Source organism: Larimichthys crocea, chromosome II (assembly GCF_000972845.2).
Source record: "Larimichthys crocea isolate SSNF chromosome II, L_crocea_2.0, whole genome shotgun sequence".
NCBI lineage: Eukaryota > Metazoa > Chordata > Actinopteri > Sciaenidae > Larimichthys > Larimichthys crocea.
The window spans coordinates 1,549,549-1,563,648 of record NC_040012.1 but is presented as its reverse complement, the minus strand read 5'-3'; the positions used below and the strand labels follow the sequence as shown (position 1 = coordinate 1,563,648).

Here is a 14,100-nt window from a genome sequence, read left to right as displayed (position 1 = left end):
GTTGAAGCTCTGGTCCAGGAGGAGCCGGGCTGCCGGTTGGCACAACGGCGCTCTGTTTGTTCACTGACCTACAAACTCATCGCGGAGTCGACAAAGAGACAAACACAAAGCATTCTGGGTAATGCAGCACATCACGGTAACACAAACACTTCATGAAAATTAGACCACAGACCAGACTACAGACCACAGACCAGACTACAGACTACAGACCAGACTACAGACCACAGACCAGACTACAGACTACAGACCAGACTACAGACCCTGTGGTCTGACTACAGACCACAAAACCAGACTATAGACCACAGACCAGACCACAGACCTCAGACCAGACTACAGACCACCAAAGACTTCATCATCATCATCACCTCCAGACTGAAATGAATGAATCAAAGTTTGTCATTGAAGTGTGTGAACGGAGATGAACCTGACCACAGATCATCTCCGCAAACACATAGAGTTCATTACAGGTCTAGACGAGTGTCTCCAAAGGGGACAGACAAATAATGAGACAAACAGATGGAGGTCATTCACCTGCAGCCGGAAACATTTCAACGCTGAAGCAATGTTTGTACAACACATCACAGTCTGAGAGAGCAGATCCACAGAGGGTCATTACACTGGTTTAAGTGGAGGACACAGAGGGTCATTACACTGGTTTAACTGGGGGACACGGTGGGTCATTACACTGGTTTAACTGGAGGACACAGAGGGTCATTACACTGGTTTAACTGGGGGACACAGTGGGTCATTACACTGGTTTAACTGGAGGACACAGAGGGTCATTACACTGGTTTAACTGGAAGACACAGTGGGTCATTACACTGGTTTAACTGGAAGACACAGAGGGTCATTACACTGGTTTAACTGGAAGACACAGTGGGTCATTACACTGGTTTAACTGGAAGACACAGAGGGTCATTACACTGGTTTAACTGGAAGACACAGTGGGTCATTACACTGGTTTAACTGGAAGACACAGAGGGTCATTACACTGGTTTAACTGGAAGACACAGTGGGTCATTACACTGGTTTAACTGGAAGACACAGAGGGTCATTACACTGGTTTAACTGGAAGACACAGTGGGTCATTACACTGGTTTAACTGGAAGACACAGAGGGTCATTACACTGGTTTAACTGGAAGACACAGTGGGTCATTACACTGGTTTAACTGGAAGACACAGAGGGTCATTACACTGGTTTAACTGGAAGACACAGTGGGTCATTACACTGGTTTAACTGGAAGACACAGAGGGTCATTACACTGGTTTAACTGGAAGACACAGTGGGTCATTACACTGGTTTAACTGGAAGACACAGAGGGTCATTACACTGGTTTAACTGGAAGACACAGTGGGTCATTACACTGGTTTAACTGGAAGACACAGAGGGTCATTACACTGGTTTAACTGGAAGACACAGTGGGTCATTACACTGGTTTAACTGGAAGACACAGAGGGTCATTACACTGGTTTAACTGGAAGACACAGTGGGTCATTACACTGGTTTAACTGGAAGACACAGAGGGTCATTACACTGGTTTAACTGGAAGACACAGTGGGTCATTACACTGGTTTAACTGGAAGACACAGAGGGTCATTACACTGGTTTAACTGGAAGACACAGTGGGTCATTACACTGGTTTAACTGGAAGACACAGTGGGTCATTACACTGGTTTAACTGGAAGACACAGTGGGTCATTACACTGGTTTAACTGGAAGACACAGTGGGTCATTACACTGGTTTAACTGGAAGACACAGTGGGTCATTACACTGGTTTAACTAGAAGACACAGTGGGTCATTACACTGGTTTAACTGGAAGACACAGTGGGTCATTACACTGGTTTAACTGGAAGACACAGTGGGTCATTACACTGGTTTAACTGGAAGACACAGTGGGTCATTACACTGGTTTAACTGGAAGACACAGTGGGTCATTACACTGGTTTAACTGGAGGACACAGTTGGTCATTACACTGGTTTAACTGGAAGACACGGTGGGTCATTACACTGGTTTAACTGGAAGACACAGTGGGTCATTACACTGGTTTAACTGGAAGACACAGTGGGTCATTACACTGGTTTAACTAGAAGACACAGAGGGTCATTACACTGGTTTACCCGGAAGACACAGTGGGTCATTACACTGGTTTAACTAGAAGACACAGATGGTCATTACACTGGTTTAACTGGGGGACACAGTTAGTCATTACACTGGTTTAACTGGAAGACACAGTGGGTCATTATACTGGTTTAACTGGGGGACACAGTTGGTCATTACACTGGTTTAAGTGGAAGACACAGAGGGTCATTACACTGGTTTAAGTGGAGGACACAGAGGGTCATTACACTGGTTTAACTGGAAGACACAGTGGGTCATTACACTGGTTTAACTGGAAGACACAGAGGGTCATTACACTGGTTTAACTGGAAGACACAGTGGGTCATTACACTGGTTTAACTGGGGGACACAGTTAGTCATTACACTGGTTTAACTGGAAGACACAGTGGGTCATTACACTGGTTTAACTGGAAGACACAGTGGGTCATTACACTGGTTTAAGTGGAAGACACAGTGGGTCATTACACTGGTTTAACTAGAAGACACAGAGGGTCATTACACTGGTTTAACTGGAAGACACGGTGGGTCATTACACTGGTTTAACTGGGGGACACAGTTAGTCATTACACTGGTTTAACTGGAGGACACAGTGGGTCATTACACTGGTTTAACTGGAGGACACAGTTGGTCATTACACTGGTTTAACTGGAAGACACGGTGGGTCATTACACTGGTTTAACTGGAAGACACAGTGGGTCATTATACTGGTTTAACTGGGGGACACAGTTGGTCATTACACTGGTTTAACTGGGGGACACAGAGGGTCATTACACTGGTTTAACTGGGGGACACAGAGGGTCATTACACTGGTTTAAGCCCCTTTGATAGACCTGTAGCTGAAGCTTAAAATTTACTCCACCTAGACCTGCAACACCTGCTGCTGGTTGCCATATGATGACAGTATCCTCTTCCTTCAATGCTGTAAATCAGATTTATTTTAAAATGGATGTCACACAAAGAACAGTTAGAAACAACTGTGAAACTGTGTTTTCTTTAGTTGTATTTGGTTGCCTGTATTTGTCTGTGTTATTATTTCACAAATATATGTGGAGTTTTGAAAAAAACAAACTATTTTTATAAAGCCTCCTGTGAGGTCACCACAAACTTTAGAAATCTGTCCTTTAAAATGTTTCACACAAAGAACCAATCAGAAGCTTTACATGTCCTGTGACATCACTGGGTTGTTTTTTTGTTTGTTTTTTACTATTTTTACAGGTGAGGTGTTCCTGTGGTCTGAAGGAAGCAGCGATAGGATCAACATATAGATGGACTGCAAAGAGAGAAGATGTCCTGAGAAACGTGATGCGAGGTGGAGGATCGACATTTGAGTCAAACTGAAGGATCTATTTTTTGTGTGTGGGCAGGCTGCGGGACACGTCAGTGCTGTTAGCTGAGGAAAGGCCCGATAACCTCAACACCACCTCCACTACAAACTGCTACTCCATCAGTGAGCACAGACTCACTGCTGCTATTCAAAGACTTTCACCCCCACAGCTTCACTCATACTCTGCTAAATTAGACCTGAGTTCAGTCATCAGGACACCAGCACACTCATCTGTGTGACTAAATGAAAACATCTTCATGAGTCCTCTCTTATTTTTATACAGAGATGAACATCAGATTCACTCTGAGGAGAAACTTGTTTTAAATTATCAATAAACTTGCATGAGACTTTTTTTTTTAAACTTCCTAATTAAACAAACATTTTAATAAATGTTGTACTGTACTTGTACTGTTACAATGACAAATAAAGCCTTCATTCATCCATCTATCCATAAAAGACCAAATAAATAATAAGCTCATAGAAACTTAAATGATACTCGTCGGCTTGTCCAACCATCCAACATGTCTTTGTTCACTGCAGTCTATCCCACCATGCACTCTGGAACGGGCAGGCTACACCTGGGCAGGTGAATCACAAACCTTGAATTGAGACGTGTCTTTGTTCAGAGCTGTTTACACACTTAATTACTGCTAATGAATGTGATATATCCATATTATTTATGATTAATAATCACTGTATTAGATTTATGTGAAAGACATGAATGGGACAGTTGGTTTAAAAAAGTTTTTGAAAAGTTTAACATTCTCTCATTGGAGGTCATCAAACACTTGGCTCAGCTTCTCACCGAGGTAGACCTTTAAACAGGTGATTAACAGGGGTACAGTCACACAGGTTACACAGGTAAAGGGACTGGTTACACAGGTAAAGGGACTGGTTACACAGGTAAAGGGACTGGTTACACAGGTAGAGGGACTGGTTACACAGGTCTCCCCAGTCTTCAGTCACTGACTGCCTGCCTCCCAGTTCAGGGTTTTCATTTGGATGGACTGGATCTTCTTTCTCACTTTCTTTTGGCTTCAGCAGCGAGTCAGTTTTTTCAAACGCCCACAGAGCAGAGTGACAAATGACTCACGTGCATCAGGAGGAGGAGAGCAGCAGATTAAAAGATCTTAAATCATCAGAATGCTCCTTTAATCAGCTGTAGGGACACCTGAAAATACAAACGACTGTGTCTAAACTGAAAGAAAAGCTTGACGTCAGCTCCGCAATAACATCCATTCATCAGTACAGACATGTTCAGGAATTCTTTATGTACATACTCACTGTTATTTACATAAAACATGTACACACACATTCATACATTATTGATTTATATTGTTGTTGTCAATGAAGTCTTTATAATTTATTACTATTATTGATTTTATTTATTTGTTTGCACCTGTCATGATGTTGACTTTCTGTTGTCACACTAAAGTTACCTGATACTTCACTGCATGTTTCTGTTGTCTCCGTCCAGTCAGCTGGTCGCTGTGAAAAAGTCACTCCCTCTTCTCATTGATTCTCTACGTCACTCGACCACTGACTCGATCTTCTATAAAAAACAACCCAAAAAGGACAAACACTTCCTGTTCACTGACAATCGACGAATCACATGGAGGACAGGAGGATGGGGGGACAGAGGGACGAGAAAAGAGAGAAAGAGTCTTACATGAGTAAAGTGGACCGGTATACGGAGGACATGAACAGGGGGACAGAAGACAAGGGAACGGAGGGAAAGAAGGACAGGGGGACACAGGGACATTATCCAGGCTTACGTTTTTACAGGAGTAATGGGGGGACCGTAAGACAGGAGGACAGGAGAAAAGGAGGACAGGAGGACAGGGGGACACGGGTACAGGGGGACAGGAGGACAGGGAGACAGGAGGATGGGGGGAAGGGGGGACAGGAGGACATGGGGACAGAAGAAAAGGAGGACAGGGGGACAGGAGGATGGGGAGACAGGAAGACAGGAGGACAGGAGAAAAGGAGGACAGGAGGACAGGGGGACACGGGTACAGGGGGACAGGAGGACAGGGAGACAGGAGGATGGGGGGACAGGGGGACAGGAGGACATGGGGACAGAAGAAAAGGAGGACATGGGGACAGGAGGATGGGGGGACAGGAAGACAGGGGGACAGGAGAAAAATAGGACAGGGGGACAGGAGAAAAGGAGGACAGGGGGACACGGGTACAGGGGGACGGGAGGACAGGGAGACAGGAGGACAGGGGACGGGAGGACAGGGAACAGGGGGACAGGAGAAAAGGAGGACAGGGGGACAGGAGGAAAGAAGGACAGGGGGACATAGGGACAGGAGGACGGGGGACAGAAGAAAAGGAGGACAGGGGGACAGGAGGATGGGGGGACAGGAAGACAGGAGGACAGGAGAAAAGGAGGACAGGGGGACAGGAGGAAAGGAGGACAGGGGGACACGGGTACAGGGGGACGGGAGGACAGGGAGACAGGAGGACAGGAGAAAAGGAGGACAGGGGGACAGGAGAAAAGGAGGACAGGGGGACGGGAGGACAGGGAGACAGGAGGACAGGGGGACGGGGACAGTTGTCCTGTTATGAATGTGTTGAGACTGTTAAATAAACCATGTGTAGATGTTTCCATCGAACTGCAGGAGCGCCTCTTTGAGGACAAACAGAGTCATTACATGATGATCAGGCAGGTGTAATGTTCATCATGCTCATCATCTATCATGACAATCACAACATGCTTCAGACATGTAACATGCAGAAAACATGCAGACTGAACATGTCACACATGTTTCTGAATGAATCATTTTAACCTGAAGCAGTGACCGACGACCGCCAGGCGGCGCTGCACGCGGCCGGAGGCATTAACACAGACCCTGCTTTCAGTGTTTCCGGTTCCGGTTCATCACGGTTGTTTTCTTTTGTTTGTGGTCTCCTCCTGGTCTCCTCCTGGTCTCCTCTTGTTCTCCTGCTGGTCTCCTCTTGTTCTCCTGCTGGTCTCCTCCTGGTCTCCTCCTGGTCCTCCAGTCTCTCTACCCCCTCTTTGTGATTTTCTAGCCGCTCAGATGTACCGTGCTCCGGTCAGACCTCCGCGAAGTCCCGGAGCTCCGCGGCCGGCTGGAAGGTTTCCGTCTCCGCCGTCTTGCTGGAGTTTCGCCGGTGCTCGCTCCCCGTACGGAGGCTCCGGACACTGCGGAGGATCCCCTCGGGGCGGCCCCATTTACTCCCCTCGTTGTCCGGTCTACTCCCCCGGTTCTGTCCGAGGATACAGGGACGCTTCTCCGTCCGGATTTGGCAACCGGCCCCGGGGGTTGGGAGACTCTCCAGCCGGGTTCGGCAACGGCTCCCGGGCGTTCGGAGGACAGATGCGGCGTAGGGGGGGCGGTTTCCGGCGGCCCCAGTCCTTTAGTCCGTCTTCAGCTCAGAACTTCCAGGTAAAGTCCGAACCGGTGAAGAAGAAGTCACGTTTGTTTCAGTATCTAAACTAAAGTAAAGTAAAAGTAAGAGCTCATCGATCCTCTATGTGCACTTGAACATGTTTAATGTGGATCAGCTGAATCTGGTACCCCGATTAATACACAGTAGAACTGTTGACGTTGTTCCACTGGTTTCTGGTGGTTCAGTTGATGTTGTTCCACTGGTTTTTGGTGGTTCAGTTGATGTTGTTCCACTGGTTTCTAGTGGTTCAGTTGATGTTCCACTGGTTTCTGGTGGTCCAGTTGACGTTCCACTGGTTTCTAGTGGTTCAGTTGACGTTCCACTGGTTTCTGGTGGTTCAGTTGATGTTCCACTGGTTTCTGGTGGTTCAGTTGATGTTGTTCCACTGGTTTCTAGTGGTTCAGTTGACGTTCCACTGTTTTCTGGTGGTTTAGTTGATGTTCCACTGGTTTATGGTTCAGTTGACATTGTTCCACTGGTTTATGGTTCAGTTTACATTGTTCCACTGGTTTCTGGTGGTTCAGTTGATGTTGTTCCACTGGTTTCTAGTGGTTCAGTTGACGTTCCACTGGTTTCTGGTGGTCCAGTTGACGTTCCACTGGTTTCTAGTGGTTCAGTTGACATTGTTCCACTTGTTTATGGTTCAGTTGACATTGTTCCACTGGTTTATGGTTCAGTTGACATTGTTCCATTGGTTTATGGTTCGGTTGATGTTGTTCCACTGATTTCTGGTGGTCCAGTTGACGTTGTTCCACTGGTTTCTGGTGGTTTGGTTGACATTGTTCCACTGGTTTCAGGTGGTTTGGTTGACATTGTTGCACTGGTTTCTGGTGGCTTGGTTGACATTGTTCTCCTTATTTCTGGTGGTTCAGTTGACGTTCCACTGGTTTACAGTGGTTCAGTTGACGTTCCACTGGTTTCTGGTGGTTCAGTTGACGTTCCACTGGTTTCTAGTGGTTCAGTTGACATTGTTCCACTGGTTTCTGGTGGTCCAGTTGACGTTGTTCCACTAGTTTCTGGTGGTCCAGTTGACGTTGTTCCACTGGTTTCTGGTGGTTCCGTTGACTTTGTTCAGTTGATGTCCCTTCACTGATTTCTAATCATAAAATATTTGTGTGTTTTCAGCATGGATCTTCAGACTCTTCAGTGGAGAAATATTTCAGCCCATCGATGCTGCAGGATCCTTGGGCAGCATTGCAGCCAGTCGCAGCTGCGGACAGGCGGACAACCTGACAGGAAACAACAACAGACAAACAGAGGGACAACATGACAAAAAACAACAACAGACAAACTCATCAGCAGTAAATAACTTTCTGAGTGCACTCAGTCACCAGCAGTTTCTGTTTCTCGGCAGCTTTGTAATGAAAATAATTTCAGGGATGAAAATCTGAAGTTTTTAACAAAATGTTTTCTAACAGTTTTTAAATGTTCGACATGTTTTATTCACAGTTTGTAAAAAAAAAAAAAAAAGAACTTTTGTTTGTTTTATTTTTGAAAAAATAAAAAAAAGAAATTTTGTTCTTTAATCTTATGGGTCTTAATTCAAAGAGGAAGCTCATCATTATTATCATTTCCATGGCAACCCTCACCCTAAAAACTGAAACCTGAAACTGCAGAAGAAGAATGAGAACAGAGAAACTTCCCCTTAACTGACTCTTTAGGGACATTAAACATCTGGCTCTAAATCACTGTTTGGAGCCAAAGATCCCATTTTTTTGTATTAAAATGTTTTATTTAAACAAGAATACACATCACAACCAAAAAACATGACTCATTAATGGGCAATAGAGACAGTACAAAAATTGACTAACAACTAACCAACAGTAAAATAATAATAGTAATAGTGATTACCTTGCACCTTTAATAAGGTGCAAGCGAAACCAAACCAAAAGGACATTAAAAAAGGGAGAAAGAACAGAAAAAAGGGGCACCACCACCTACCCTAGAACATAGGCTACACAAGGGATCAGTTATCAACTTCATGCAATGGAGTTTGTGAGGGGTTTAAATATGTTCTGTGTGCATAGTTAAAGTTGTTCTGCTGGTGGTCAGGGTTGCAGGAAGCCTCTCTAATATTTGCCCAGACCTACGACCAATCAAAATCAGTCCAAACTGGGGCAGTCATACCTCCATATTCTGTCAATTGGTAGTTCATTATAGGAGGCCTCAAGGAAGGAATGTGTGGATATTATACCTCTCTTTTAAATTTGAGTGGCAAGTAGTTTGTACAGTGGGTGAATAGATAACGGTTGGTGTCCAGGAACACTATGCGCCTGTAAAGATGATCTAAGTTGAACATGAGATAGGTCTTCCCCTGATTAATAGGCCATGGTTGTTAAAGATCGCTGTAAGTGTATGCCACTTACAGAAGATTTTACACTGAAGCTCTGCCGCATGCCATGTCTGGATGAGCTGTGAAACTATTGGCCCAAAACGTAACGTATTGGATATGTTAGCAAAGAGAACCTCCTGCACGTTCTCTCAGGTCTCACACAGTTTTCTTCTAGCCTGCGCCCAGAAACTAAGGCATCAGAGTCACGCCACATAAGTAATGGCCTAAGTCCGAATGACCAGAAATAAAACTTAAAGTTTGGTACAGATAAGCCTCCACTGGCCACTCCTCTTTGTGTGGTGGACAGTTTGAGGCGTGGGCGCTTTCTGTTCCAAATAAATGGAGACACACGAGAATGTATTTTGTTCCAATAATTGACAGGAGGAGAGAGGGGAATCATTGAACTGATAAAATTTATCCTGGGCAAAATGTGTATTTCGACTATAGAGACACAGGCTATGAGAGAGTTGGGGAGAGGAATCAACCTATCAAAGTGTGCTTTAATATTATTTAGTGTTTTGTGTTTTTGCATAGTTGTGTGTCACAGTGCAGTTCAAGGACGGGAAGATTTGTACTTAAAATCCTGGACAACTAGGATGCCAGCTGGAAATTGCTGGAAATCATCAAGGGGGAGTAATGCAGATTTGGTCCAGGTGATCTTAAAACCTGAGAGACAGCTAAATTCTACACAAATGGACAGTAAGGTAGGTATAGATTGTAGTGGATTCTCCATAAAGACCAACACGTCATCAGCATTTAATGACAGGTGGTGAGTGTCACAAACTGAAATAGGATGCACAATGGGGGAATGATGAATCATCTTAGCAAGTGGCTCAAGAGAAAGTGCAAAAAGTGCCGGGGACAGCCCTGTCGGGATGATCTAGTGACAGGGAACAGTGCAGAGGAGAGTACCCGAACTGAGGAATTTGAATACAGGACCTTTATCACATGAATAAAGTTTTTTTCCGAAACCCATTTTTTCTAAAACCGCCCACAAAAAGGACCACTCCAGCCTATTGAAGGCTTTCATAGCATCAAGGCTGCACAGCAAAATACTCCTTTGTGATCTAATAAAGCAATAGGTAGCAAGGCAGCATCATTGGTTTTTAAAAAAAGTTGTGGTGAAGTAAAAATCCATGAGAATGATTTATGTCTGGCTGAAAAAAAGGAGTAATCTTTCACTGTTGGGTTACAGGAATGCCATACATCTATTAGGCCAAGGGTCTTGGCCCATGACTGTAAAGCTGCTAGCTGTTGATCTTTAGAGGCGCTCAAGCTAGATCGATCGTCTGTATGCCACATTGTTACGAGAATTTTTAAGAAGAACCCTTAAATTAAAAGGACTGGATTCAAAATATCAAAGTTTAAGTTGAATTTAATATTCTTGTACAAGAAGGAGCGTTTAACAGTGCAAGACACAAGAGGGTTACAGAGAAAAGGTTCCCTGAGGAGCAATATCAATAGGTTCTTATACATTGTTCAAAAATGGGCTGTCTCTGACACCTCCCCTCTGGTACAGATAACATCATAACATTCCTTTAGTTGGTTTACTGCTCAGTAATGAGCACTCTATTTTACATCCACATGGTACTCCCGTAGTCTGTCTCTCCTGTCCTTATACCACAAATTTATAATTGTCCCTCCCTACCAGCCTCAGTAAATCAGAGGCCAACTAAGGGAGGTATGCGAGACATACAAAGAACAGGACAGACACACACTATCTGTATGAGTTAAGAAATCTGCACCCCAGTATAATCATAATTTTTATAACATTTCCCCCCTGTTTGTACTATTTTAAAAAGGTACAAAATATAATCACAAGAATAAAAATTAATCCGTGTTAAATAATTGATTCAAATAATTATGAATATTGTGAGAGCAAAAAACCTGTCTGGCAGTTCTTTAACATTCTTATTGTTTCATACTGTTACTTTCCAGACAGGAAAATTCTCCACACGGCCCTGCTGCCCCAGCGGCTAATAATTTGTGTTAGTAATTGTTACAATCATATCAGTATGCTTAATCACTCATTAAATGTAAAAATATAGATGTAAAGAATATTAATTCTGATAACAGCAAATGTATACGTACATTTGTGAATCTAATAAAGAAAAATAAGAGCAGGCTGATCGTCTCATCGGACCTCTTTCCCTGCCTACGGGTGTTGTCCCTGAAACGAGAAAAAAACAAAACCTTTAAATGTATATACAATTTGCCATCAGTCTTTGATTACATCGGAACACTATAACTTCCTTTCAGATTTTCTATAGGTTCTTCATTGTGCTGTGTAATAAAGACTAAACAGTGTGTCATTCTCAGTAGGTGTTTCTCCTCTCATGGGCGCGTAGATTGACTCTTCTACTCGCTGAACTGGACCCATTCTTCGTACTCGTCCTCATTCTCGTATCTAGCCACACCTGGTCCTTCATCTCATGCCTCCCAAACTCATCAACTGTGGAGACGGGCTGAATTGTCTGCCAGCTCGTCTGACAGTGAGGTCAGTCCTTCCAGTGCCTTTGTGATGCTGCTATCAGGTGCTGTGTTGTTGGGGATGAAGGTACAACATAGATTTCCAAAAATCTTACACACACCTCCACCTCCTCCACCTTTTTCAGCCAAAAGCATGTCTAAAGGTAATCTGTTCTGCCAGGCCATTAAACTAGTTTTAGCTAATTGTTCGTGGATGCCTCTAAATCCATCACAAGTGTAATTAATAAAATGTTGTTGGTTGTAATAGATATAATTTATCCAAGCCACATTTTTATTAATTATACTTCTGAATGGGTGCCATGGGTGGTGTAAGTAGCTGTTTTACATCACTTATCACTTATCTGTAGGTATCGGTGCTCATTTGCAATGTGTCAGGTGTATCCACGTTGTTCTCTCAGCTATGCGTACTGCTGTGGGTGTTGAGAGTAACACTTGAAATGGACCCTCCCACCTTGGAGAATTCCAATTCTTCCATTTAAGCGTTTTGGTAAATACCCAATCTTCACAGGTGTCTCTTAGTCAAGGACCGGCTCTGTAGGTGAGAGAACTGTAGACATGTTTTCTTTGTTTTTCAACATCTTGCTCATATAATCCACAATTGTTTCTGTCCATTCTGTGTAATCTCCCTTGAAATTAATCAAAGGTACTCTGTAAGGTCTACCATACAAAATTTCAAAAGGTGACAGTCCTGTATTATTAGGTTGTATGTGAAGACTCAGCATTACTGCTGGCAAACAGGTTACCCATCCTTTTCCTGTCTCATCCATAGCTTTCCTACGTTTAGCCTTGATTGTACCATTCGCTCTTTCCACTAGTCCTGCTGATTGTGGATGATAAGAACAATGATATTTCATTTGAATGGAAAACAGTTCACTCAGTTCAGCAATTACATCATTTCTGAAATGTGGTCCATTATCACTAATATATGATTTCTGGAAATCCAAATCTTGGTGCAATATGTGTTGCTAATGCTTTAGCTACTGTTATTGCATCATTTCGTGTGGTTGGAATAACTTCAATCCATTTTGAGTATAAGTCTATGATCACTAGACAATACTTTTTATTTTCACATTTATTTAATTCAATGAAATCCATGCATATCGTATGAAATGGATATTGAGCATTAGGCATTTTACCTGGTCTTGGTCTGAATCTGCCTTGGACATTCTGTTTTCCACACACTAAACATGATGCACAATTTTTTTTTACGTAATTTTGGAATCCATATGCTGTATATATTTTATTTATTAGCTCATACATTCCCCCCTGTTGACACATGAGTCAATCCATGTGTCAATACTGCCGCAAATCGAAATAAATTTTTTGGAAGTATGTACTTGCCCTCTGGTCATTTCCATAACTCATTATCAGATAATGTCGCCCCCCTGTTCGCCCAAGATCGTTTTTCTGATTCAGGTGAGCTCTGTTGCATATCTTTTAAGATGTCATGGTCAATGTGTGTGATCTCTTCTGCTGTGTATATGTCTTGGTATTCTTGTTTAGCAGCAGCTATCTTCGCTTCCTCATCTGCTTTACGATTTCCTTGTGAAACTAAGTCAGTTCCTGTCGTGTGGGCTGCACACTTACATACTGCTATCTGAAGTGGCAGTTGCACGGCTTTTAATAAGGCTAAAATTAGATTCGTATGCAAAATCGATTTACCTGTGGATGTAATCATACCTCTATTTTTCCACTGTTGTGCAAAAACATGTAAGGTATTAAAAGCATATGCACTATCAGTATAGACAGTTATTCCCTTCCATGCTCCTAATTTGCATGCTTCAGTTAGTCAGTCTGTGTCTCATTTGCATGTGTGGTGTGGCCGTATACTGTACTGCGTCTTGTTTTTGGAGGAGATTGCCAATGGGGGGCCATCTCTCCCTTTTGTGGAGTGTCCTTAACCCTCAGGAAGGGGTTGTGGGGTGAGTGGACGGGAGGCGGCGGAGCAGTTGGTGGTGCAGGGGGAAGAGGAGGAGGAGGAGGAGGTCATGGCACAGGATAAGGCGGAGGATCTGGACGGAGCCCATATGGCACATACTCGTTATCACCTTGAGAGTCTCGGGCAGAAAACAAAACAGAATATACATTAGTTTGTTTTTCACTGCTCTGTTGAGCTTCCTTCTGTTCACCTGCATTTTCTCCTTTTCTCCTTCTCTACCAGCTTGTCTGGCCCTAGCTTCTATCAGCCACAACTTGGCCTGTAACAGTCCTATTTTCCTTGACTTACCTTTCCTTTTCTCCTTCTCACTAATAGCTTTCACTAACTTCTCACATTCTTTTACATCTAATCTTCCTACAAAATCACACTTCTTCTGCCATCTCTTAAGATATTTAACATTATCAGGATTTAATGTTTCCATACGTTTGGCATCTCCACTATATTGTTCTTTTTTACGACTCTGACAGTTACACAT

The 14,100-nt window shown here is 43.4% G+C and overlaps 1 protein-coding gene and 1 long non-coding RNA gene across 3 annotated transcripts; one reads left to right on the top strand and one right to left on the bottom strand.

The window, feature by feature from the left end:
* Nucleotides 1–3,951: 3,951 nt before the first annotated feature.
* On the bottom strand, nucleotides 3,952–6,407 carry LOC113744134 (uncharacterized). Of its 2 annotated transcripts, none has more exons than XR_003461299.1 (3): nucleotides 6,302–6,407; nucleotides 4,887–4,999; nucleotides 3,952–4,618 (listed from the first exon to the last, which is right to left on the bottom strand). It is a non-coding gene; the product is annotated as an uncharacterized LOC113744134 (long non-coding RNA). The 2 variants fall into 2 exon arrangements; XR_003461300.1 differs by having other exon boundaries at nucleotides 6,240–6,333.
* On the top strand, nucleotides 6,351–8,104 carry mplkip (M-phase specific PLK1 interacting protein). The gene is made up of 2 exons (XM_010747943.3): nucleotides 6,351–6,860; nucleotides 7,990–8,104. The coding sequence occupies exons 1-2, from the start codon at nucleotides 6,492–6,494 to the stop codon at nucleotides 8,095–8,097; spliced, it is 477 nt and encodes a 158-aa protein (XP_010746245.2). The 5' UTR covers nucleotides 6,351–6,491; the 3' UTR covers nucleotides 8,098–8,104.
* Nucleotides 8,105–14,100: the final 5,996 nt, after the last annotated feature.